The sequence below is a fragment of the Strix uralensis genome, chromosome 1 (genome assembly GCF_047716275.1).
Source record: "Strix uralensis isolate ZFMK-TIS-50842 chromosome 1, bStrUra1, whole genome shotgun sequence".
Classification (NCBI taxonomy): domain Eukaryota; kingdom Metazoa; phylum Chordata; class Aves; order Strigiformes; family Strigidae; genus Strix; species Strix uralensis.
Window position 1 is genome coordinate 138,063,442 of NC_133972.1, and position 26,767 is coordinate 138,090,208.

At 38.4% G+C, this 26,767-nt stretch overlaps 1 protein-coding gene across 1 annotated transcript in view; it reads right to left on the reverse strand.

Moving 5' to 3' along the window:
- Window positions 1–26,767, reverse strand: part of SLCO5A1 (solute carrier organic anion transporter family member 5A1) — an 80,921-nt gene that overhangs the window by 37,379 nt on the left and 16,775 nt on the right. The window contains exons 2-3 of the mRNA XM_074882674.1: window positions 12,008–12,140; window positions 5,350–5,576 (exon numbers count right to left, since the gene is read on the reverse strand). Coding sequence (XP_074738775.1) covers window positions 5,350–5,576; window positions 12,008–12,140 — 360 coding nt within the window. The remainder of the gene's footprint in view (window positions 1–5,349; window positions 5,577–12,007; window positions 12,141–26,767) is intronic.

Here is a 26,767-nt window from a genome sequence, read left to right on the forward strand (position 1 = left end):
TTAATTTCAACACTAATTAGTATTCTGAAATTGGATTTCTACTGATAAACAGATAAAACTCAGCGTCTTGGGATAAGCACAAGTTCTCTTACACCCATGTGAAGGATTCTTCAGGGAACTGCTCTGCTGATTTCTGTAATTTTTGGCATGAAATAAACCAGATTATTCCTGCATGCTGCACTAATACATACCGCCTGAAGCAGTTGAGTGTTGAAGTTCTTTGTGATTTATAAAGAGCAACTGTCTGACATACAAGGAAAAGTTGCTATATAGTAAGAAATTTGCAAATAAAAATACCTATTCAGAATTAGGTCTTCCCTGATTTCCTCCTATGATAATAGTCAAATCCTGTGTGACAGACTCTCTATTACACTTCTAAATTTGAAAACCTGTAATAAAAAGGCACTATAAGTATCTCATATCTTTCAACCACAGAAATTCTAGTAAAAAGCAAGAATGCTAAAAACTTTAAGGATCCTTTGTAGTACATAATCAATCATGCATTTAAAACATTTCAATGTCATATTATTTTTGTGTGACTAGCCACAGGCCTAGGCTTTGATTTCAAGGTCATTGTTAAACCTGTCAGGTTCTGAATTTTGGGATGTCTTCAAAAACATCTCTTGCTTTTGCAAGTGAGCATCGGAAAAAAACCAATGAGAACTTGCAGTTTCCCCTATTCTGTCATTGAACAAATACATCTCTATTGATTACATTCTTAAAACTTCTTTTCTTGGCATCTTTCTTTTTTTTATTTTTTAATAACCTAATATGTAACTAAGAGTAAATTGAAATCTGCCTTGCTGGACTGGTTTGCCAGTCTACTGGCAATTTTCTTCCCTTCATGGTCTTTGACAATATTTTTTCCCCAGTGAGTATTTGTTTCCTTTCACTGGTATGCTGGACCAGTCCTTGATTCATGGTAAGGGAAAAGCATAAGAAAAATCTGCAAGCAATACAAATATTTGTAAATACTGCTCTAAGTAAAACTCTTAAAGCTCTAGAAACAATTTCAATAAAAACCCAAATAATTCTGACTTCACCTCCTTTTTCATCATTTAATATATTTTCTCTTATCCCTGTTGCTGTGCATCTAGCCTAAGGCGAACTAGGGGAATAAACCATCCCAGTCTACAGCACTGTCCTCTTTTATTCCATCAGCTGGTAGGAGTGACACAGATATTAGCTGAAGGACCTCCTCTCTGCTGGTGCTCCAAGCCTGGACAGCTCTATCCAAGTCTGCAGCTTTGAAGGACACTGTCTCCACACTGAGGTCTCAGGGGCAGCTTCTGCTCTCATGCAGTACAAAGCAGAGCCATGATTTGAGAATTTCTGATTTGTTTATCAGAATGGAAACGAGCATTTTCAGTCAAACACAACTACTTCAAATATATCTTGCATGAAGCTAATCACTAAATTCTAGAATAATATTTTGCCATGTATTTCATTTCATTATCTACTCACATACCATTTAAACAACCTCATTCAGCTCGATTCCTCAAGCATTTTGAGGACATGCCTTAAGTACCTGGGTGGCGGCCAGATTGTTCAACAGCCCCTAATATCCCACCAAGAGTAGGGAGGTTCAGAGTGAGTTTGATCTGATTATTACTTTTGTTAATTTGATTTAGAGCAGCTCCTCGAGGCTCCAGCTAACACTACTCATCACTGCACGGGGCCATGCCAACCTCTTCTATTTTGAGCTCTTCAAGATGGCCTAAGAAAGGGTGAGGGGGGAGCGACTCGCTCAAGGTCAGTGGCACAGAAGGATCTCCAGCCCACAGTCTGCTGAACTCTGACATTTACAGTGCTCACCAGGCGCCCCCACACACAGACCACTGTCTCCACCTCCTCTTCTGACCTCTGCCAACTAATCATTGGGTACTGCAGAAACTCCAATCCAGATCCTTAGGCAAGCACTGCAGTGGGCTTACGCTACAATCACAAGCCCCTCAGGAGTTTCTTTTACCTTTGCTGATGCCCTGACAGGCATTATTATCCTGTTTCCATCCCTGGCAGGAACTGACTGGGAAGGGCATTCGACAGCTGATAGACATGAAAAGGCAGACAGGAATATTCCACATTTAAGAAAGGGCTGTGCACAGGGACAAAACTCAAAACATTAAAAAAAACCCCAAAGACTACAAAATACATCTAATGAATGAACACCCTTCATATTAGATCAGTACATTTTAGGTATTATATAAATTTGCTTTCTTTACACTTCCCCTTTATTCAATTGCACAGTTTCATTATAGTGGTAAAGAGGGACTCCAGATACAATTTCCATAGTACAAAACCCTAAGGGTACCAATGTAATAAATTAAAACAGTGGTTTTGTCTGCTCAGGTTCATGGTTTATCTGCATGTATGGGATTGAACCGTGGCTTCTTCATTATAAATCTCCTCTAGCTCATGTTATCTACACTACCTCTGTTTCTCCCAATAAACTATATCAAATTTTCTTCCTCCTGTGACCTATTTAATGTTTTATTTAATACTTTTGATACCTGCCTCAGAAGCATTTTCCCTCTCATACTTTTTAGAATAAGAATAAGAAAAGACTGAATTCCAAGCCCTTGCATCTTGTAACATGAGAAAAAGCAAAGAGATATCTGTATTTTTATCTGTTCTCAGCTCTTTCATGGGCCAAAATAAAGCTCAGGTCACTGAAGTTGAAGGCTGCTTGCAGATGGAGCCAGTTTTGGTTTATTTCTTCAGCCTCTACTGTCAGCCATTGCAGGAAAAAAGACCCGGCCCTCTCCCATCATGCCTTCTTGATTCCTTTTCATTCATCTAGAGAACTAACTTACATGAAATTAGGACAAGTTACAGCAGGACAAGAATCATTTTGCCGGGCTTCCCAGGTAAGACAACATCTTATCAGAACATCAAAATAAACAGTTTCTTTCTGAGACTTTCTTTACCAAAGCAGCATGGATTTTAAGATTTAAAGGCATGACCTCTGGCATGGTAGACTACGAAATCACTGATATTTATTAGTACAGAACAGAAGACGTGACCTACTAAATCATCAGTCTCATGGCTACTGCCTAAGTGGAGTTTCTGCCCATGGTGCTATAAAAAGATGAAGTCCTGAAATTCAATGGGAAGTATAAAATGTACATTGCCTCTCAGAAGAAGCAATGCTAAATGACTTAGACACATGCAATCCTTTTTTCCTTCCCATTATAAACAAAATTACCTCAACTGAGAAGCTTGAGGCATGATCTCATTCCATAAAGCCCACTTAAACTTGAAAAATAATTAAATGATAGTGCATTCCTGCTGCAGGCCCTCTTTGCTAGGGTAAATGACACCTAATGGGAAAGCTATTATCAGCTTAGAGCAAAATACTTTTCTCTGCGTTATCTTGACTTGCTTGGTATCCTTCTGACATGTGGAATACAATGCTGCTTTTCACTGTTCCATGTGGTGAAGTTTCTCCTCTAGAGAAAATGAAAAGTTTTGTATATGAAAAGCTCTAATTTGGTAGCTCCATTAATATATTAATATAAGATTTTGTAGAAGGTATGGTACACATTTAGGCAGATACATATCAAAGAAACACATGTTAAAATGACATATACAGAAGTTTTCATTTCTGTGAAAAAAAGTACTAGGAAACAATCTCCTAAGAGAATACTTGTTTTCTGTGTATCTGCTGTGCCTGTAGTGACACAACATGACCTGGAAGGTGAAATCATGTACAGAAACAGAGAACCAGTATCAGCAAACTCATCCAAATGCAGAATTTGTCTGAACACCTCTATCTTCTCCAGGCACACCTACAGGATGAAGCAGTCCCTCTGCTGTGGCACTGCCCGCAATGATTAGGAAGGAGACCAGCAAAGACTGAACTCCCCTTTTCCACTTCCCTAAGTTAGTGAGAAAACATTGACAGAAATAGCCCTGAACTACTTTTACTAATCAAACGCCAGTAGGTTTGAAAGCCAAAAAAACCCCACACCTAGCTTTATGGATTTAGGAGAAAACATGTATGGGGACCCACAAATATGGGGAATAGAGTCTTCAAAGAAGGAAGCTAACATACTTTTCTTGCTTCTCCACCGCTTTTTTATCGACTTTGCAAACAAAGGGAGAACATGGTTCTGAAAGATCTGATGGTGCAGGTTTACCTTGCTTGTTCTGTGCCTTGATTAAGATGCTGATTTGTAAGCTAATAAAATCACCATAAGCAAATTCTGGTCTCCTGTTTTTTCTTTATTTCCACAGAAATTAACAGTAACTTTAGGTACTCAGAGTACAGGTGTAAATGCAATGTAGAGCTAATCAATACGCATATGTGGGCAAACACTACTTAGAATTAGACTGGTTTTGCTAAGCCTTGCCTACTCAATATAAAGAGTGATCATAAACGTGTCATTAAAAAATCTGCCAATCATTATATCCTGGACTGATATCCAATGAAAAAGTAACACTAATGTTCATGTCAACAAACAAACACTTAAAGTTTTGAGTTCAAATTACCTCTAACGGTACAAATGACATTTCATGGCTTCTAGTCCCATTGCATTCATTAGGCTATCACAAAATGGAACAACCAGCATTCATATCATGAAATCCAAGGAGGACACGACAGCATTAAGACACATTCATTCTTGTCCTATACTATTCAATATTATGACACTGTTAAGCCTATATTGTCAACTCCAAATGTATATGCTGCACATAAATTATTTTTTAACAACGCTGCCCTTCTTCCCACAGCATTTTATCAATGATTACTACTTACTGTAAAATTTCACATTAACAATTTACTTTCTAGAGAAAATAAAAATCTCTACTCCTTGTCAATCTTTCGATCTTTTAGTTTCAAAATTAGCACAGGTTTCATTTGTCCTAGTCTTCTGAAGATAAATAGCTTGCAGTACAAAATAGTCAGGAAAGGCATATGAAACAACTAAGCTTTCTCAATTAACTTACCCAAATGCATGAATGCAATTGAACTAACATACTAGAATTCTTTTTACTTGTTTCATTTATATTTTAGAACAGTACTTTATTCTACGAAGGACAGCTTAAACCAAGTATGACAGTTATAAACTGTAAGGTATACAAATATATCTGGTAATAGAGGTCCTATAACTATAGGAAACAGGCTACCTGTTTTTTACAGGTGCACATTAAACACTTCAATAATTTAAGTAAATGGATGTCTTACACTCATCACTGCATTTTGTAAGGACAACCATCTATTAAATCTCAATAGCAGAATGTAATATTAAATACAGGATGTCAAAACTCTGCCTTCAATTACACTCATATGATCCTAGATGACCCTGTATACAAAATCTAAAGCATTTAAAAATTAAAAACAAACTTCACCTTTAACATTCTTTCCAAATCCCATAGAGGCAGGAACTGCACTGTCTGCTTGCATTTTGCTATTTGTTTTCTCTTTCATCACTTCATCATCACTTGAAACATCATCAGAGTTCATCTTCTTTTTCTTTTTCTTTTTTTTATGTCGAGGAGGGAGCTTTTTTGGAAAGGTAAACATGGGAAATATCACAAGGAGCATTGCAATGGCACAAAGGAGAAATCCACTCCACCTAATGCCAGGAGACAGGAACAGAAATGAAAGTAAATGCATTACATGAAATAAAAAAACCGAAGTGATTATTACAGGCTGTACTGGCTGGACATATATTTTGCAAAATATGGAACACTGACATTAAGAGTAAAGGACTGGAGTGGGGGAGAGCCTTCACTGCACTAATACAATTAATTAGAAAATGTTTCTGTTGGCTTGTATACTGATAAAGTCATTTATCCAGAACCCATCAAATATTATGAAATAGTGCCACCTTTGAGTTCACATAAATTTTCACTTTTGATAATTATTCAGTACCGAGTGCTAAGAAGTAGATACTAACTTTTTCTTTGCCTTTCTTGGATAACTCCCAGTAAAGCAATACAGTATTCTTCTGGAGAACATGAAAAAAGTTATCCATAGCACAAGAAGATAAAATGTCCAAATGGATACATCAGGGCTAAATCTGCTCTGTTTTCCAGTGCCTACCTCTCACTGTCCTGACTGTCCAATTCTCTCCCCTCCCAAAGAAGACCTCCCAAAGCCTGATTGTAAACAACTGATGTGTTGCAGTTCATGCCAGGGTTTATGTCTAAAACTTTCCAGTTCTGTTCTGTGACCACAATCTGAAATATCCCTTCACAGAGAATTTTCTCTTCTCTCCCTGTGTCTTATATGAATGGGATATAAACAACCCTGCAATGATCCCTTGGCTCACACGGAATGACTTGGGACATATCCACACAGAGGGCAATGTATGGGATGACAGAAAAGTGCCCTTCAGACTGCAGGCATACAGTTATCCTCCCTGAGGCCAAGAAACTTAAAGAACTTTACCACAGCACCATACAAGGGCAAAAGGGCCTTACTTAGAAAGTATTGTAGAGTTAACCTTCTGCAGTCAGAAGGCTGATAGTAAAGTATCACATAACAGAATTTCTCCTTTAAGTTCATCTCGCAGTGAAAGACTACAGGGAAACATGGATAAACTCGCACTGATGCTCCCATAAAGAAGGATGACCTCAGAATTCATCCAAAGACTTCTTCCCATGTACTGAAAGTACAATTCTCACTATATACTAATGTAATTGTACTGGGTTTACGCAGCAAGGTTTTGGTAGGGGGGTGGGGGCTGCAGGGGTGCTTCTGTGAGATGATACCATGAGCTGCCTCCATGTCGGACAGAGCCAGCTCCAGACAGCTCCAAACCAGACCCACTACTGTCCATCAGTGATGCTGGTGGCACCTCTGTGGTAACTTATTTAAGAAAGGGTAAAAAACACTGCACAGCAGCTGTGTGAGGGGAGTGAGAAAATGTGAGATAAACAGCCCTGCAGACACCAAGATAAGAGAAGAAGGAGGAGGAGGAGGAGCTCCAGGCGCTGCAGCAGGAAGTCCCCTGCAGGCGCAGGACAAGACCATGTAATGCAGGTTGTTCCACTGCAGCCCATGGATGACCACGGTAAAGCAGATATCCACCTGCAGCCTGTTGTGAACCCACAGTGGAGCAGGCTCCTGGCAGGAACTGCAGCCTGTGGAGAGGAGCCCACACAGGAGCAGGCTTTCTGGCAGGACCTGTGACGCATGGGGGACCCACACTGGAGCAGTCTGTTCCTGAAGGACTGCGCCCTGTGGAAAGGACCCATGCTGGAGCAGTTAATGAAAGACTGTCTCCCATGGGAGACACCCCACGCTGAAGCAGGGGAACAGTGTGAGGAGGAAGGAGCGGCAGAGACAAAGTGTATTGAACTGACCAGAACTCCCATTCCCCGTCCCCCTGCACTACTTGGGAGGAGGAGGTAGAACAGTCGGGAGTGAAGTTGAGCCTTGGAAGAAGGGAGGGGTGGGCGGAAAGTGTTTGTCATTTTGTTTTTAATACTTACTATCCTACTCTTATTAATTGACAATAAATCAAATTAATTTCCCTAAGTCAAGTCTGTTTTGCCCATGATGGTAATTAGTGAGTTCTCCCTGTCCTTATCTCGACCCACAAGCTTTTTGTCATATTTTCTCCTGCTGTTCAGCTGAGGCAGGAGGGAGTGAGAGAGCAGTTGGGTGGGCAACGGGCAGCCAGCCAAGGTCAACCCACCCCACCCCACCCTCCCCCCCCCAACCTACACTAGTGTTTGGAAGTTTCAGTGAAATTAATCACGTTACTGCAATATCAAACCATGACAATGGAAAATGGAAGCTCTTTGCTTTCAAATCACAGCTTACAGAACAATCTTTTTGTACATCCTTTACGCTTAAAAAAGGAAGCTACAACAGGAACATACTAATTATATATTTGTTCAAACTTTAAAGATTTAAAAGTATTGAGTAGACAGGATTACCTGCACAAGAAACAAAACCATTTTAACTCATATTGTAATGCAAATTGCATTTTTAAATGAAGAAAAATTCATATGCATGTATAATGGTTTGTGTGGTAAATGGTTATGCAAAGGCAAACACCAAACAAACAGCCATGTGTTACACCTTTTTTGTTAGAAAGATTAAGTGGGAAGCTTTTGTGAGGCAAATCTAAGTGACTGAAAGTTTTGACTAGTTTTGATATTATGTAAACAGGAAATCCTCTATTCATTCATTTTAGCTGATAACATACATGGATTAGAAACCAGACTTTTAGGAGGATTAGTCAGCACTATCAGACTGGGAATAAATCAGTCGACTGTATAAAAATGTAGTAGCATCCTGTTCAGGATCTCAAAGGCAGAAGCTGAAAAGGTACTGATCAAAGAACCAATCTGTGGTAATAATAGGCAGAAACCTGAAACCATCCACTCAGTGGGAAACAGCAAAGAAGACAGGGCCTGTGATATAGCATGAGATGAAACTCAAATCCTAAGGGACCATTATGGCAGCATACCGAGTGCTGGAAATGTCACAAATTCAGCACTGGATGCAACTATCAGCAACATCTACACTTCATATTTTCTTGCAGAAATATCAAAGAACTAGGAAACAGACAAAAGGTGATATCAAAAATAATAAAAAAACCTACAATGGGAAATAAGAGGTCAGAACAGGATCTGTATTAATTTCAAAGCCCTTGATTTTCTGTCTTCTAAAGTCAAAGAAAATATGCAGGAGAATACCTCAAAGGCATCAGCACAAGCCCTAGGACCTCAAATAAAAGCAATTAAAGCTAAGGAAGGACTAGACAGTGCTGGAGCAATTCCTTTAAACTTCTTGTGTGGAATGCCGATGAAAGACTATATGGGAAGATCCAAGTATTAAACAGATTCAGAACTAGGCAAACACTCAGAAAAGTGTCAGCAAAAGAAAATTTTATTCAAAGCACCTGGCAGACTGCCAAGGGCTACTCCACAACTAATGAGATCCTATAGCACATTAACAGTTCTCAAAGACAACAACATGATGGATGATTTCTAACAGATATCCCTACAGTTACCACATTTGAATAAAAAGCATAAAAAAAAGAATAAAAATTTGATGGGCTGGCATAAACAGCTGGCCTGTAATTTAGCCCAGAGCACCTACAGAAAGCCCAGATGTCCAAAACTCAGGAGCACAAACCCGAGTTCTGTGAAACTCAAGGAAGAATCAGATCAGAAATAACCCTGAGAAATAACCACTTACTTTGTTTATCAGGTTTCACAAGAGATAAACCAAGTTACCTGTCCTGCATATATGCAATATACCTCTTAGAATGGAACAGCTTAAGTAAAAAATAGGCTTTACTGCAATTTTTGTTGCCATATATCATAGTTCTTGTACTTACTATTTTGTCTGTAATCATTACTTCCCTTAATAATGGAATTTTTTCACAGGGTCCCTGCAATAAGTTAAGTTAGAAACCTTACAGCTATAATAAAGGAAAGATGGGAATCAAAGACACTAATTCACTTTAAAGGAGACAAGGCTGACAAACTCAAATATGACTGCCCATTAACTTATCTCAACTGCACCTTACTTTTAAAAAGCGTGTCAGCTGAATTAAGTGCTAGACTACTCTTATATTTCAAATTGTTAGATTACATAAATAAAAATAAACTTGGCTATGCAGCACTTCCCTGCAAGGAGAAAATGTCATGGTCCCAGAAAATAGATTTCATTGGAATGAAAGTCTACACTTCCAGATCTCTCTGCAACTGGGCAGTCAGTGAGTAGCGAGGGACAAAGGACCAATCCTCACAGCATGAGTCTTCGTTTTAATAGATTAAAGCTTCAGAAAGAGAAACGAGAATGAGGCGCAGATGCTATGAAAACCACTAAACTTTTATGAGAGGCCATCACAGATTGTGAAAGAAATTATCAGAGATCAGATAGCAAGGTATTTCTCTCTTTAGAAATTAAAGAGAGAAGAAATTGAGAGAGCCAAAAATTAGAGTAATACAAGGACCAGGAACACCCTTCAGGGAAAGCCAGACTCCACAGATATAATCAACATGATGGAAGAAGGAAACTTTGAATGACTTCTACTTTTCTATGCTGGCTAGAATACGACTCGCCTTCTGAGATCCTATGACAGCTTATTTCCTGCCCTTGGCTTCAATCATATTTGCATCACCTCTGCTGGCATCCCCACGCAAAGTTGAAATCACCAAGATATCATTCAGGTGACATTAAACCTTGGAGATACATAAAATCTATTTATCAATTTGACATAAAATCTGAATGCACAAACAAGGGTCTTTTCCCTATTTTGCTTGCAAGGTCTGGTACAGTAGATGTTCTTAAAGCCTGCCCACAGAAATGGTTGTAATAGGTGACTTCTCACCACTTTTGCCATGGAGCTCTGTGGTTACAGCATTCCACTGGTACTGGGCATCCATCCCTGCCACTCACTCTTGTTATTCATGAGCAAGGACAGACTTTTTTTTGTCCAATCTCTTACGCATTTGGCTATGACAACTTTGCACGTATATCCAAGCTAGCTTTAAAGGAGCTGTAGTGAATGTCCATCGGCTGCCGGCACAGAGCCTGGTGCAAATGGTCCAAGAAGCAACAAATTGATGTGTCTCTCCTGCTTTGGTTATTTTACCTTCACCAGAGCTGTTTAAGCTAAAATCCACACAGGTATGCCCCCATGATAAGACAATTTTATCAGTGATTGCATTATAGATAAAGTCAAAAGCTTACCCCACATTCGTATAGGCCCACTGATTTCAATTAACAAATATATTTATGGGCCTGTTCATGATTTCTGTTTAAAAGTACTGATCAGATGCTGATTACCAGTTCTGACATGTCCTTAATAACACATGAAACATAAGAATTTTATGAAGAATGTATAATATTTTGCTTTGATTTCAAATCTTTTATTCAAGGATAGTCAAAGCAAGTTTTTGACACTGCAGCACATTCACAGGACTAGTCTTTTCTGTGAATACACATGAGTGCACAGAGTCATTAACCTCAAGGTCACAGGTTAACTGAGCACTCAGGTTTGCCTTTCTCTCTCTGAAAATTTGGCTAGACAGTCCTATACAGCAATGCTCTTGGATAAGTAAGACAAATGAAGCAGGACTAAATCTTCAAAATTTTAAGAACACTCCAAACAGATAATTTTTCACATCAAACTGCCAGGAGAGATCATTGCAGGACAAATAGAAATGGATACAGTCTGACTACGATGGTGCAGTGATAAACACTAAACCAGTGCACAAGACCTGACACTGCACCCTACACCTACAAAGTAGAGGTCTCCTCCTGGAATAATGAACTTAAGCCTTTTCTAGACTTGCACAAAAATTTCAAGGCAGATTTATGAATTATCTGAGAAAAGCCAGTTAAAGCCTCCTCAAGACCTGCTTCCTCAAAGAGGTATTTTCCAAGGAGGCCCAAAAAGCCGCCCAAAGAAACCAGCTAATGATTATGGCCATTACATCTCAGCACCATTGGAAGCCTACTATTAACTAGAGAATTATGTGACGTTTTTCATCATCTGCAGCCTAAACATGAGCCATCACCCTGAGAAACAAGACTGGAAAGGCCATGTTCTGACCCCATTCTATCTCCTCCTACTAGACCAGGGTAAATGAAGTCTACCATTTCTCATCCGGGCAGCAGAGCTCAGTGTTTTGTGCTGTCTGCTTTGGAAAACCAAAGAAGGGATTAACCCACCTTTCAGCAGGAAGGGCTCGGCCCTGGGCACCAGCGATCCTTGATGGCCTCCTGCAACACAGCTATTCTGTCCTGCCACCCCTGTACCAAATGCTGTCAGTCAGCACCTACAGTGCTCAGAGCCAGTCCTGGAGCAGCCAAAACCAGAAGGTTTTCCACCCAACCTGCCCATGCGCTTCTGAGAAAGTGTTTCCCTCCCTGTCAGAGGCTATTGTGTAGTACTCAACAGAAACCTCCTCTTCCTTGGCCTCCTTCTACAAACTTAAAGTAGCCCTCAAGGGATGTGATTGCCCAACCTGTCTCATTTTCCTACCAGCAATTCAGAGAGTATTACTGTTTTGAAAAATGGTTGACCCTTACCAGTTTCCAATGAATCGGGGATCACTCTGGTCAATATAAACAGTTGTCCTAGGATCAACATAGAAACCAATAAGAAGTCCTCCTAGTAAGTATCCAGCTGCAGGACCAAGTGCTCCCATTACGTACATGATAGCTGAGGAAATAAAAGTTCAGAGTCATATGTCAATAAAATAATGTTTCATTAGTTATTTAGCCACACAATCCAAAAGTAAAAGATGCCCTTAAAGCAGGGAGTTTCATACCCCAAAACTTGCAAAGGCCTTTTTTGCAATCTTCAAAGGCAGCAACTTCTACATAAGTAACATTGATAAGAAAATTACTGCTTTCTGTACTTTTTCAGTCAAATCATGGATGGAAGTATATATATTACTCAGTATTTTGGATGGAAACCATACTTGACTTTGACAGTATTTTTCATATTTGGTAACATTTCCATTGAATCAAAACAAAATTTAATACATAAATAGAAAAAATATAACTAATGGTAAGCAAACAGAAAAGCAAAGGATAAAAATTGTGTAAGATACCAAAGAACAAAGTGCAGCATTCCAGCTTAGTTACCATCAGACTAATACTAGATTTAGAAAAAACATAAAAGTTAAGAAACAAAGATACAACTGGACCTGGGACCCAGGAAATCTTTCTGCATGTCCCAGTAGAGGTATAGCTGTAAAACACCAGCAGGAGCAGACAGAACTCAGTTCCTGCTGAGCAGAACTGAGTTCTGAGATTTAGGAATTTTGGTCTCATTTCCAGGTTTTGAAAGGTGGATAATTTAAAGGGTGTCATATGTATTGCCTTTAAATCTTACCAATTCCACTCCGTTCCTCTTCTACTTCTGCAAATCCCAAACTGATTTTTGAATTAAGCCAAGGTCAGTTATCACAACTTTATATGACCTTGACCACACCATCAAGACCATAGCCAACTTCCAAAGACTTTTCTCTTATTCCCCTGCTCCATCCCTTTCCTGCCTTAATGCATCCTTCAGTACTCATCCCTTCTAGGATGCTTCTGCCCTGCTTCCCATACCACCTAGCTGTAAGCACAAAGGCAAGAGGGGTGGTAAGGGTCTCTGTTATCCACTCACATGCCTGGTACCACCAAAACCCAAGCCCCAGCTGCACAACACCACTTGCTGCAGACCCACTGTGTAGCACATGAAAAAGCAACTGATTATCTAACTCTCTGAAAACATCATCTTCACCGCAAAATCTATCTCCACATGGTTTCTGTGGACCAGTCACTCTCCATGTGAGTATGTCCAGTATGCGGACTCCATCCTTTTTGGTCCCATCCACAATCAGACATGCTGTGTCCTAGACTGCAGCAGCTGAGGAAGCATAACTGAGTTGTTAGAGCTTGGGTTTCTGCGTTACCAGTTATATAGTAAATTATATCTCATGGACAAAATAAACAAAAATAAATCACTAAATCTGCCTGCTTAAACCTAAATAACTTGTATATTTTCATCTTATGTTCTGAAAGAAGAGAAAGAAGAAAGAGAACATTCTCACGAGTAAAAAGGGGCTGCTAACTGACAGCTATATTGCAGGGGGAAAAAAAAAATCACAGAAGCTACCACAAAAGGTAAACTGCCTATACTAAAAAATGCTTCCAGACTACAGATTGATTAAACAGATTTATCACTTTTAAGTTACTCTTTCTTAAACACATTTTCAGTTTTTGAAACTGTAATTTCAAATAATTAGATTTTGCTGAAGACCTTTCTGCATAATGGTTTCCAGAACTGTGTTCACTATTTAAATTTATTCCAGCCATGTTCCCTTCTGGATTGATTGTAAACAATTCTCTGTATGCCTAAAATGCTCCATCAGACAATGTAAGACTGCTCCTTAGCAGTAAGTGGTTAGATAAACCCCATAGTAACTGTTATTTGCAAAATTCACATCATGAGGAGGAGAAAAAAAAAAAACAAACTCCACCCACTATAATAAATTTTGTTCAATAAATGTTTACTTGGAAAATTGATTCACACAACTACAGCAAACACCAGCCTCTAAAAAGTTTACACAGGAAACACAAAGGGAGTAAAAGAGAGACCTAATCCATTCATTTCAGTATTCAGTTTTTCTCCATCAGCAGAAACACTGTAAAGATAAAAATAACAGTGCACACTGTGCTCTGTTAAAGGAGGGAATGTCAACCATTTCAGAAGCATTTTAAAGTTACTGTGCGCTGTTCAGGCTTCAAGATTTTTTTTAATATAACTTACAGGCAACATGTAACTTTCTGGACCTTTCAGAAAACAGAGAGCCCCCACGTGCCTGGTCCAGGGCAGGAGGAAACCTGTGAGCACACAAGTTCCACGATTGCCATTTTAAGACACTACGCAGCATCTTCCTCAGCACCTAGTAATGGCCACTATCAGAAACCAGACACCAAGTGCAATAAACTGATTTGGCCTTCTAAATAGGACTAAAGATAGAGCATGGCAAGTAAAAGATTTTGATATTTCAAAATGAGGTACTTGGAACAAATCTACCCTAAACCTCCAAACCTTGCTGTGTAAGTGAAGGGAGAGCCATCTCCAAGAAGTCACCCTTGCTCCAGGGTCCCGGATGAGTGAAATTCTGGTCACAGCCCTCAGAGCTATGCACCCCAATGTCCAGGAATAAAGGGGTTCCTGATTCCCAAACAGGACGCCAAGAGTACAGGATGACTAAACTGGAAACAGATTCAATCAGGACATCATCAAAACTGAACCCACTTCACATATAAAAAATTCTGTGGAGAACTGTTCCAAAATTTCTTCCACTTAGGTCAGTAGAAGGTGTCCAGCTTCTGGATGAAAAACGTTCTGAAACATGAGGATGACGTAGGAGCACCTTCCTTTCAGCCTACTACCTGTCATTTCAGTAAGCTCTTCTTGGTCCTCCCTCTAAGTGCCATGATCTGGGATCCCAACCTAGGAAGTCGCACTGATTCAACAGCTGAGAAGTTTCAACAGAATTAACAAACATTTTTATCAGGGGACATGCTGGAGTACTGTGATGCAGAAGCAAGCCACACAGTATCCAGATGAGTTTTTAAATTGCACTTAAGGAAATCGAGGATTTGCCTTTTACCCTCCTAGCCATAACCTTGACTGGTGCTTAGATTTGCAAGTTGCCTTCAAATTTCTTAAACCATAAAAACCTATACTATAAAACAGCAGTACTATCTTCTTTCCCTTGATAAAATAGAGATGATGTACATTCTACAAGTTATAGCTCTACTCCAAACAATAAATCTTCGAAAGATAAAATGAGAAAACTATTGTTAATATATGGGCTACAACACTCATCTGATTCTCTTCTGATTGGTTTTCACTGAAATTAAAAATTGTACCTCTCAGAGTTACTGCATTAGCCATGCATGTTCAATGCTGGCAAGTCCCTGAGTACATTTCTCTGGAAATGTGGGTCTCTCTAGGAAAAAGCATCTGCAAGTCACCCACACTCCTAGATGAATTAGAGCCATCTGAGAACTACTCATGACATTCAACACAACCAGCTCAGACTGGACCTTGCAAAAGTTTTTCCCCAGAAGCCTGTTGCAGCTTGCTGCTGCTGTGAGGTAGGATCTTAAGTCTTCAAACCAAAGCACAGGTTAGTCTACTAAAATTACATGGTGTTTAAACAAGACCATTTCAAAGACCAAAGACCTTGCAGATTCTTTAAAGTTTCCCTTTTCTCTGAAGAACTCAGTGTGGGGAGGAGTTTGCATTAGCAAGCATACCTTTTCCTCTGGGTGCACCTTCCCTTCGGTGACAAGGAATAGCCTTTCCCAGACCTCCCAAATCGGGTCTTTCAGATCATCATTCTACCTCTGACATAGACTAGATAAGTAAAAATATCCTGGTTCAGACACAGTTAGTTAAGTGCCCATTTTCCCCCATGATATCCAGCCATGGTTATTTTAATTCCTTTTAAGTTTTGTGCCTGAGAAGCTTCTCTACCTCACCGAATATGCCCTCAGCATGGAGTATTATCTCAGGCACAACACAACACTAGCAAGGCTGTCTAGTTTTGAAACTGCAGATGGCTACAGCTAGCCAGGCTTAGCCACAAACGTCCATCACAAAGATGTTGGATGGGAGAGAGAAAGGGAGTCAAAGAAACAGTAACTGAATTACACATGGAATTTACCTACCAAAATGAAATAAGATTTAAGCAATGTCATTCTTCTCCACTGAAAAATTTTATGCTGGGACAAGTTGCAATGAATGCTGTCATTTTGACAACATTTGACAAAATTATATTGTCTATTTCTTCTATTCATAGGAGATTCTTCTTCAACAGAAGAAAGTTTTACATAGAGACAATTCCAGCAAAGTCTCTATGACTACAGTGAGATGGACTGAATCCTCTAGGGGTCCAAAAATTCATGTTCACATCACATGCATGAAATAACTTTGTTGCCAAAGATTTTATTTTTGTAATCTACCCACACTATAAAAATATACTGAGACAGAGGTCACAAAAATACTTTTAATGTTCTTTTCCTCCTTTAATCACACCAAATGACAACTTCAATACATTTTACATATGGGAATATGTAACATATGTCCCTATGGCATCCTCAAAAGCATACAATGTTAATGCTCCAACTGTGCCTTTTTATATTAGTAATGCTAGTACCAGTTAAAGTTGCAAACATCATACTGTGCCTAGATGAACAGAAAGTACACAACATTAGTGGGCTACAACAGGCTGTCTGGCTTCTGGGTTCTAAAAAACCACTTTCATTTAAAATGTAAAAACAAAGACATATATTGCTCAGTCCCTCTCATCTCCTCTGTGTGCACACATATGTCACCACACAGAATTTATCACTGGATAAGGAAGAACATTTCTGAAAGACCCCATTGTTCAAATCTTGGCAGCACCTCACCATAGTACAACTGTTCACTTCATACATGTGTAAGGCAAGCAGAATTTGACCTTTATTCTATTTACAATGAAAGTTTAGAATTTGTAAAATCCTGCAAAAGCTACAGTGTGCACTCTGGAGGTTTTACACACACACACACACACACACAGACACACAGACACACACACAGAGACACACACACACAGACACACAGAGACACACAGAGACACACACACACACACACACACACACACACACACACACACGTGTGTTTTTTCCTGTCAGGATAGTATGGCGATTTTAGTAGATTTTGCAGGATACTTTTTAGTGACATGGAAACATAGTCTTTTTGCACCCGTAGATTTCAAATTTTTACTCCAAAAACTTAACTGTCATTAGCATAGGGTATTGATTGGGAAAGAGATACAAAAGATAAAATGAATCCCCCACAATCATGGAGTAGAGTGGGAAGTCCAGGAGTATAATTTACTTCATCGAAGCAATAACACGGTGTCCCATCTGCTGAACAACACTCATCATCCTGAAAGAACAGCACAAGGGAGAATAACTGAAAACATCCATGTGAATTTGCAAGAAAAGTCCCGTGTTTATAGGTTACCTGTCTATAACCTGAGGTGTGAGCTTTACCAGACATGGCAAGATGAAACTTATATAAATCTGACTGTGTCTCTCTGTGTCAGAAAATGTAGGAGACTACAGAAAAAAAAAAAAAAAAGATAGTCATGGGGTTACCACCTGGGATTTTGCAAGCAAAAGAATCATCACCATGCTATGGTACCTGAGCATCCTCCCTAGTCCTGCTGGCAGCACATCTCCTTGGAAAGCTGAGCTATGGTGTCACTGGAGAATAAGCAGTGGGATATTTCTCTAGGGTACAGAGCAGGTTTTAATTTCCACAGAGGACAAAGCTGGAAGGCAGAGGTTTCAATGGGGAATATGTCTCAGCTCTCCCCTATTCCTCTCATGTCCCAGCACCATGATGAGGTAGCAAGGGACAAGCATAAAGCAGCTTCCACAGAAACACTGCTCCCATTCATAAGGGCGTATTCACCCACACAGAAGCTACCCAAAACAACATAAGGTTTAACCACTCTTTTAAGCCTGAGGACACAAAACTGAGAGGACTTGTGAGCAGAAGCCAAGCAGACTTCTCAAAAGCTTTTAAGTCAGGAAGTCAGTTCACTTCCTTCTTTTCTTCATGAACACACAACCAAGACTATCTATACATGCTTTAGGATTTTTTCTTTAATGTGGTTACTTGCTCAGGAAAAAACAATGCTTTGAGCATTATTGCAGTTCAGATAACAATGTACAGATCAAATCTTTAAATCATTTCCTTTCAAAATTTATTAGCGTTGCCATGACTTTAGAAGTCTCTCAGATCCAGTGCTCCACTCCAAACAATAGATAGAGCAACAAAACTACTCCAGTAGCCTCCCTTGATCTTTGTATATAATATATTTGTCACTATTTTCACAGGCAGATTCTACAGATCTTGGAGACAAATTTATAGAGAAGCATAATCAAAGCAAAATTTTACATGCCTACCATGCAAACTGAATGGTCCAGCTTACCACTCCATTAAAAAATGCTGAAAGTTAAATTAAATACAAATAGGTCCAGTGACTTGCCAATGCCAGATAAAAAGCATTACATTTTTACTTTTCTCTTAGATATTTATTACTGAGATATCATTTGTGTCAAAACAGATATCATTCCCTGGCTTAAACAGCTAAACTGCTTTAGGCTTTGTATTCTCCATTTGTGGTTATATTCTAAAACACTACAACCATTTTCACAGGACCGAATTCTAACATCACCAAATAAAGGAGGAAAACAAGCCCAAACAAAACAAGGTAAACAGGCTGCCTATTCGAAAGTGTACTTCTCACATACACTGTCACTGCAACGCTGCTCCAAGTCACTTGCTTTGCTGTGGAGTCACGGTGCCTACAAATCAATTCATCTTAAATCAAAATTTCACAGACTTGGCACTTGTCTTTAGGTTACACTATCAACAGGTGTGTGCATCCAATCCAAAATCTGAATCTGAAATCAAAGAAGAAAGGCTTGCACTTGTACCGTGTTATTTCGGCCTTAGAGATACTTCTCTTAAGAAAAAAATGCCCCAAGAAAAACTACCCCAGTGCTTAAAAGGGAGTCTTTATTTCTTTATTCCTAAAACCTGAGAACTGTGGAAGTAGAAACCCAGGGGCAACTGGAAACTGTCCCATTCTTTAGTCTTGTTTGGAAGCAAATACTACTTGGTTCTTTTCTTCAAAACCTGTCTTTTCTCTCTTTATATTCACCTATAAATAAACATTTGCTGATAATGTTACCAAGCATGACTTGTGGTTAGTAGGCAAATATGAAAGAAAGACACATCTGCTGTTAGAGTTTAGTGAAAATAGCTGCAATTTCTGTGTGCAGTTTCTATATCAGCGTGGTTAACTGAATTTAGACACCTTGCATGAGGAATTTCTTAGACTGGATAATTAAGCAAATCAGGCTTTATCAGCTTTATCAGTTCTTAAACCAATTCTAAGGCAAGAACCTTCTGGTGATGGTATTCTAAAAGCACATACAGCTATAACCGACTTCAAGCCTATGGAAAGTCCCCACTGATGTGAATGGTTCACACAATCAAAAATAAACTTGTCTATACTTGCATGATCAGGACCTACAACAGAAAACAAAGATGCTCTGAGATTCTTTCCATGGACTAAGAGGCACTGGTTCCCTAAACAGATTTTTTTTTTTAAAACAGAAGTGTCAACAACTACTTAAATGCATGAATAAGAGAGCAATCAAAACTGTCTTTCTTAAACCTTCAAGGTGTTTTTCCACATGTAGGGAATTTTGATTTGATTTGGAAATGCGCGGTTATTGAAATTTAGCTGTCAGACAGATGCACACGCTATTTGTGCTGAACGCAGTGAGAATGTCCAAAGATGCACCAAAAGGCAAAACTTTGCTATTGGTTATTTTTTCTGGAAATCAGTTATCAAAAAAGCTCCACATCTTACCTTCAGGTTTTTCAAGCTTAGTATGTTGCATTATAAACATAAAACAACTTAACTATCTCAAAAGGGTCACTATCTGTGAGTTCCTAAATCCTGACTTTTCAGAAGAGCATGTTTCTTAAAGATGTTTTCTTTTGTGAATACCTTTAACTAAGGGAACTAGGCAAAGACATTGACCATTCATGTAAATACCTACTGAGTGACTCCTCGGTTCCTTCTGAATTCTTGATCTGTCAGCATCCCAAAGTTACCTTCAGTTAAATGTCATAAAAGCAATGTTCATTTCCATACAGAAAATGACCTTCTGTATATAACTGCTAACCTAAACCCTAAGCAAACTATTACTCCAAATTATTTTAAAAGCCTTTAACATCCCAAATCCAAGAAACAACTAGTTAGATAATTTCACTGTCCTACTTCCCATTCATTCAAACAACGAAAGCTAAATCCACAGTAGTGAATTTATCATGCACATTAGCAGGATCCTTTAAGTCAGTGGGGCTACTCTCATGAGGCAGGCAAGATTTGGCACTTCTGTCCTATTACTCAGTGATGTTCCTAATAAGAGGACACTGAAGCTGTTGGCTGTCTTTAAGAGATACTGTAGCAGCCTCTTACTCACAAGTCATTCTTTCCATTAAGTCATGTCAAATGGGAATATCTCTGCCTTTTAATTGCTTGGCTTTGTTTTTTTTAATGGTTTGGCAGTTGAGGCTACACATACACATTTAATTTTCATTAGGGACTATCCCCAGGCACGTGCTTATGGACTCTGTTGATCCCAACTTCTTAAAAGTAATTCTCATTTCTTTAGTATTACTTCTAACTAAACTAGAGTGAGGCTGGGTTGTTCATTTGCATCTCATCCCCTTTACTTTAGGTTATCATAACTGAAAAATATCAAGCTGTGAAAGCTAGAATTTGGCCTGCAGGCAGACCTCACCGGTTAGATCACAAATAAGCAAATGAAATAAAGAGTCTGAAGTAATTTTAAATCCAGTGAATTTAAAACTTCACTGAGAAAACCCAGGTCCATAGCTACAAGACCAGCAGAACTAGCCAGAAGAGTATTTCAGAATATTTGTATCTGTCCTAGTTTTAGATCACGTTCAGGCAAAAGGAGACAAGAATATATTGTTCAGGTCCTCTTGTTCCTTTGAGCTGGGAGAATGCACTCACTGTTGGAGGAAAAGCAGAGAAGAGCCTGGTGAGATTTACCAGGCACAGGACCAGATGTTAGAGTCTGCCATCACGCACCATGGGAAGAACCAGGAGTGAGTATCAATTCCTTAGCAAAGTCTATGTACATTAAATATCTGGGCTTTACCGGTTATTGTGCACAAACCAAGTAATGGCACACATAAATATCTCATTTTCAGAGGCAGATTTGACACACATTTTGCATACTTCATCATTATCCAAAACCAGATCATTTGTGCCTAGGAAAAAAACTGTGAGGAAGAAACAGAGACAGACCAAATATCTACTGAAAGGGAAAGTTCGGTTTTGATAGTCAAAGAATTTCTGTAAGTATTCACTTTTCCTTTGTGCCACCAGCAAGACAACAGAACAAAGTAGAGAGGGAAATTATTTCAATCATGTTCTCTCAGAATTAATTTCCTTTCAAAAGTTGGTTTCTGCCTAGGAGGTACGGGTTAATTATTGAAAATGTTGGTGATTGTTTTTCCCTTGACTACCTCTCCCTAATAGACTGCAAAGAAGGGCAAGCCAAATAGCATTTCTTCTTGTTTTCTTTGTAAATTACACTTACATTTTCATCTTTCAACTGAAACAACAGGAATTACAGTTCATTACTCATATCTGACAGAAAATCTGCCTGTAAGCAAAAGCACATTATTCCAGTAATTTGCGGATGACCGTGTTAGTTTTCTTAACATTTATTGTGTTGCTAAAGAAGTTATTTTTCTACATTCAAAAAGGCTGAAAGCTGCAATATCCTTAATTAAAAGAAAATTAAATAACAATTGGTAAAGTGAAATAGAGCTGCATAGCCCTATCTGAAACCATGTTGAAAATACTACTATAGGTCAAAGAGTCTGCAAAACATTTCCATCCATGTGTAATGGTTATAAATATATATAATACAAATATATACTATATATAAATATAAGAGCGGAGGCTATTTATTTTGGCTATAGGACAACACTACCAGTTTACGAAAACCTCCAAAGTTTCAAAATTTCTTTATTCTCACAGAAACAAACATTGTTTGGGCATCTTCATGAAATTGGAATTAGGCTGAAATGTTTGTTTCTGGAAAACACCTGAGCTTTGAGTTCTGGGTAGGGGTCTCTCCTTCTCTGCATGTCCAAAGAGGGATCATACAATAGACATGAGAATTCATTGAACTCCATGTTCTGCTTGGAGGCAGCACAGTCTTTTGCTGCAGCACCAAAATTACTTTCTTCACCATTTAAGCACAGTCTCCTTATCAACAACAGATGGATGATGAGAACAACAGGCTTTCCCTGTCTTCTCCACCACTGCCCACAACCACAAAGCTTTTGGTTTTGATGCAACAGCAAAACGTTCTTAATGGCTCTAATCATAACTTCTAATAGAATTAGGGCAGGAGAGGTAAAACCACCTAAAAAGAAACAGTGCTTAGGCAGTTCTTTGACAGCCATGTCTAGATAGACGGGTCTTAGATCTTAGATGCATATTATCTAAAGAACAGGTCTTGCAGGGAACCCAGGCCATGACAACGCTGATCACATGGCCTTAGTATCAGCAAAGCAGAAGAAACTTCCATACATCTCTGTGGCAACATCAAATACCAGAACCTCTGTGAGTTTCTCTGTGAGTTTCTGGGCCCTGACTTGGATTTGCTGAACTAAAAGATTCCTGGCATTTAATACCTTGAATTAAAGAAGAAACAAAATATGGTTTGGTTTGGTTTGGTTTTATCTATGTATGTTGAGTAAATATAACTTGATTTTGCTAATCTGTATTCCTACATAAAGGTCAAAATAATGCAATGTAAGTTAAATATTTCAATCTTATAAAAATAAATCTTCATTTCTACATAAAAAAATATTAAATCAATATATTAAAAAAATTGAGATTTAATTGAATCATAATTTGCCAGAGCAAAACCATCAGAACATCTTTATCAGTGCTACTAAATGGCATAGGTTAAACACCAACTGTGGCACTGAAGAAGTAATTACCCGTACAAAAGGTTCTCCTTAATGGTAATATTATAATTACATTTGTCTTTTTAATATATAAATTGTCACAGGGATTTAGGGCTCCATTTGCAACACACTCCCAGTCACAGTAAGATGTTTTAATATATTAATAAAATGTATGAGTATTACTAACTTTCAGTGTTAGCATTTCCAAGAGAAGATTATTTATATTACAGGGATCCTTCCAAGATATTTCAAAACATCATACATGATTGATTTATAAAAACTAAAAAATTTAAAATCAACTACAATTACTTTCACTGATTAGGTAATTTAATTATTCAGCTGACATGTTTTGGGGAAAATTGGCCAATAACCTTTTATTAAGTCTGCAATTGTTTTAAATAAAGACTGTGCATTCTGTTTCTTTCTCTCTGTGAGTAGAATTAGGCATGACAAGTTTGTTTCTCAACTACTTAGATTAGCAGATTACTAAACATATTATTATTCTCCAATAGTATAAGATGCTTTCACATTTAGGAGACAGACATGGAAAATGTGGTGGCTAGAGGCTACATACAAATGACTTTCAGCCAACTTTAGGCACACTTTCATAGCAGTAACTTTTTTAACAGGATAATTAACTATATTATATTCCTAGAGATGTGGCAGACTCTCTGTAACTGTGAGTGGTTCATTTTAAGCTAAATGGTTTTATATAAATAGAGCTTTGCATAAGGATAACACTATAATGAAATCCGATTCAACACAGATGTCAGAGTAAATGAACAGTCCTTTCTGGCCCAATAAAGCATTAAATTATCCCACAAGTTCTCTTTTTGTTTCTAACACGGTAGAACTTGCAGAAACAGTCATCATCCTTTGCAAAGAAGGATGCCAAGAGACAAGAAACCTCTTCACCTTTCCTTCCTGGCCATACTGCCTCGAGACATTTCCTTACCCAGATAAGGGAAGGACCAGAGCTGACCCCATGCCCTTTATGTATTTTACCAGTGTATCAGTTGAGCATTTAGCAGAGGTAGCCCCAGAACAGGTGACCTCAGTACCCCTTGCGGCAGCCAGGGCACCTCCAAGGCTGTCCTGAGCCACCCTGGGGCATCCCTCTCTGCCCAGCTGACTCCAAGAGCACCAAAAAGCAAGAATGCCCGAGAAAAACAGGAGCTGGCTCTGACGCCTGAACACATAGAAACTTCTCAGCCAGGTTTAGGAAATAAGGTATTAAGTACCAATGAAAATAAAATATATTTCATTACTTGGATTTTGCTTACTCAAGTGATTCAGTGACCTTTTTCTTCTAGTATCTCTGTCCATTTGCATCCCTTCTCACAGGGAACATGCTTTTGGTTATTTAATTAGGAAGATTCAACTGGAAGATTACATTTGTGTACACAATCTGCAAACTATCACAGCTTTCAATCAGTTTACCACAAGCAAGTTACTTGTTTTTGTGTTTGCAAAGAAAATTAAATTTGAGCCCTAAATCCCTCTGAAATTCATTAAAAGTCAGATCCCTTGACTTCCTTGGGCTCCTTGGGAAACCTTAACCTCAGTTATTAAATTATTCTGACAGAGAGAGAGATTGACAGGGAGGTCCTCAAAGAATGATACTGGAGTTGCTTGGAATAACCATAGTTGCAAGTGTTACCAGTGGTCTCTGCTGCTGTCAGAGCTTTTCCAAGTCTAATGAAAATTGATCTGGCATCTTTCTACTCTATGGGAGTTTTTTACAACATGTGACAGAAGAGAGATGTCTTCACACTGCTGGACCCTTAACTACATTTTCAGATTCATACAGATAAATTTGACAACAGAAAAAATGGAAGCATGCAGCTCATAGGCAGAGAAAAAGACTAAAGAAGTTAATCACCAAAAAATGTAAATATCTAGTACTCCTTCAAGGAGCAAGTATAAAGCATGCAATACATTTCTATATTGCATGTTATACTTAACTGCAATAGTAATCCATTGTGCTGTTAATTTTAACAAACTATATTGTCATGAGATTAATTTATGACAGTATAGATTGAGTTCCAATACAGAACTCACAAACATTTATTAAACATATATAACTTGAAGATGTGGTGTAAACAGTTTTGTCTCTTGTAAAGCAACTAAAGTTATAATGTGAAAGTTAAAATATTCAGATGTGAGAATACTAGCAATAAAACTCTTAATTTTTCAATCACTGTTTAACTCATACTTCCCTCTAATAACCTCCATAAATAAAAACATAATCTACAATAAAACATTTGCCTTAAGAACAAAAATGTCACTGGTTATCACATTCTCTTGAACTGAAAATGTTATGTAAATTATTTATAAGTTAATAGAACATGCTTAGATCTGTACTTTTGTATCATTACATAGATGATTACATTTGACACATTCCTATCCTTAATCTAAACTGCATGTCTATAATAAATTTTAAAAAACACCCAAAGATTACAAGTCTATTTCTGTCATCAGTGCTGACACTACACACTCAGACCACAAATGGCTCAAGACAAAACAGAACAAGTTAAAAAAAGGGTCTCTGCAGAACTTCTGAGAAATGCAGACCTTCATCTACTGTAACCTCTTACGCAGCTGAAGTTCTTCAGCTGTTTTATAAAATATATCATGGTAACACTCATGCACAGAATACAGCAATCAAACATCACACAGTAAATTCAACTTTGAGATACCTCTTGATGTAATTTCCTCCTCTTCTCAATCAAGCAGCTCATCTATTGCAACACTGAGATCACCATGTTATACTGGAGTGACACATCCTTGTCTAGAGGCTGATTCTAGCCCCCAAAACTGTGTAAACATGTCACGCTTGTCAAACACATCACAGCTGCTCCATTTGGGCTCCCAAAGAGCATGGCTACTACTACTTTGCTCACTGCTTTGTAAGTGCTTTGCAGAGATTTTCTAAGCTGGAGACGTACTTACAGAACCAAGACTGTTGCTGGATCAAGCGCAGTTAAATCGCCATCTGCTAACTTGTATAATAAACCACTCAGGGAAATGTTTCTTTCAAAACAGACAAATGATAGGAACACAGCATTATGCTTTTCAAACACTGAAACTGTTGGGAAAAACTTAGCAACTAAAAGATCAAAACACTGCAGTGACAACACCAGCAGAGATATGGCAGCAGAGTCACACACTTGTTCTTAGCAAACATAGCTGAATAGCCAAACTAAAATGTTACTTCTCAGTTTCACACGTGAAACAATCTGTAGAAAACTCTTAACAAGTATGCGTCTCCTTTTCCAGAGGAGGAACAATTCAGAGGTACCACCCCCAGGCTCTTATCTTCAGGATATTTAGCACACAGCTGATGGACACTGCCTTCCTAGCCCTTTTTGTGAATCCATCCTTTCATTTCAGTTGTATCTTTCTAAGGATCCAGAAAGAAAATCTTTCTTTTAACACAGTATTCTATTATTTTATTTAGTTTTTTGGTTGCATATAATCACAGAAAATATGTAATGCTTCAATCATAGAAGAACTGGCTCAGGAGATGAGCTAAAAAATAAACATAGGCCTAAAAAAGAAAGCAAAAAGTAAAAAGCTTAGACTACACTATGTTCTCTTTTACATTGATATGATACAGAAAAAAATCCACAGAAATGTCTTCAGATTGTCACAGGTTTTCAGATTGAAACAAAATTAGAAAA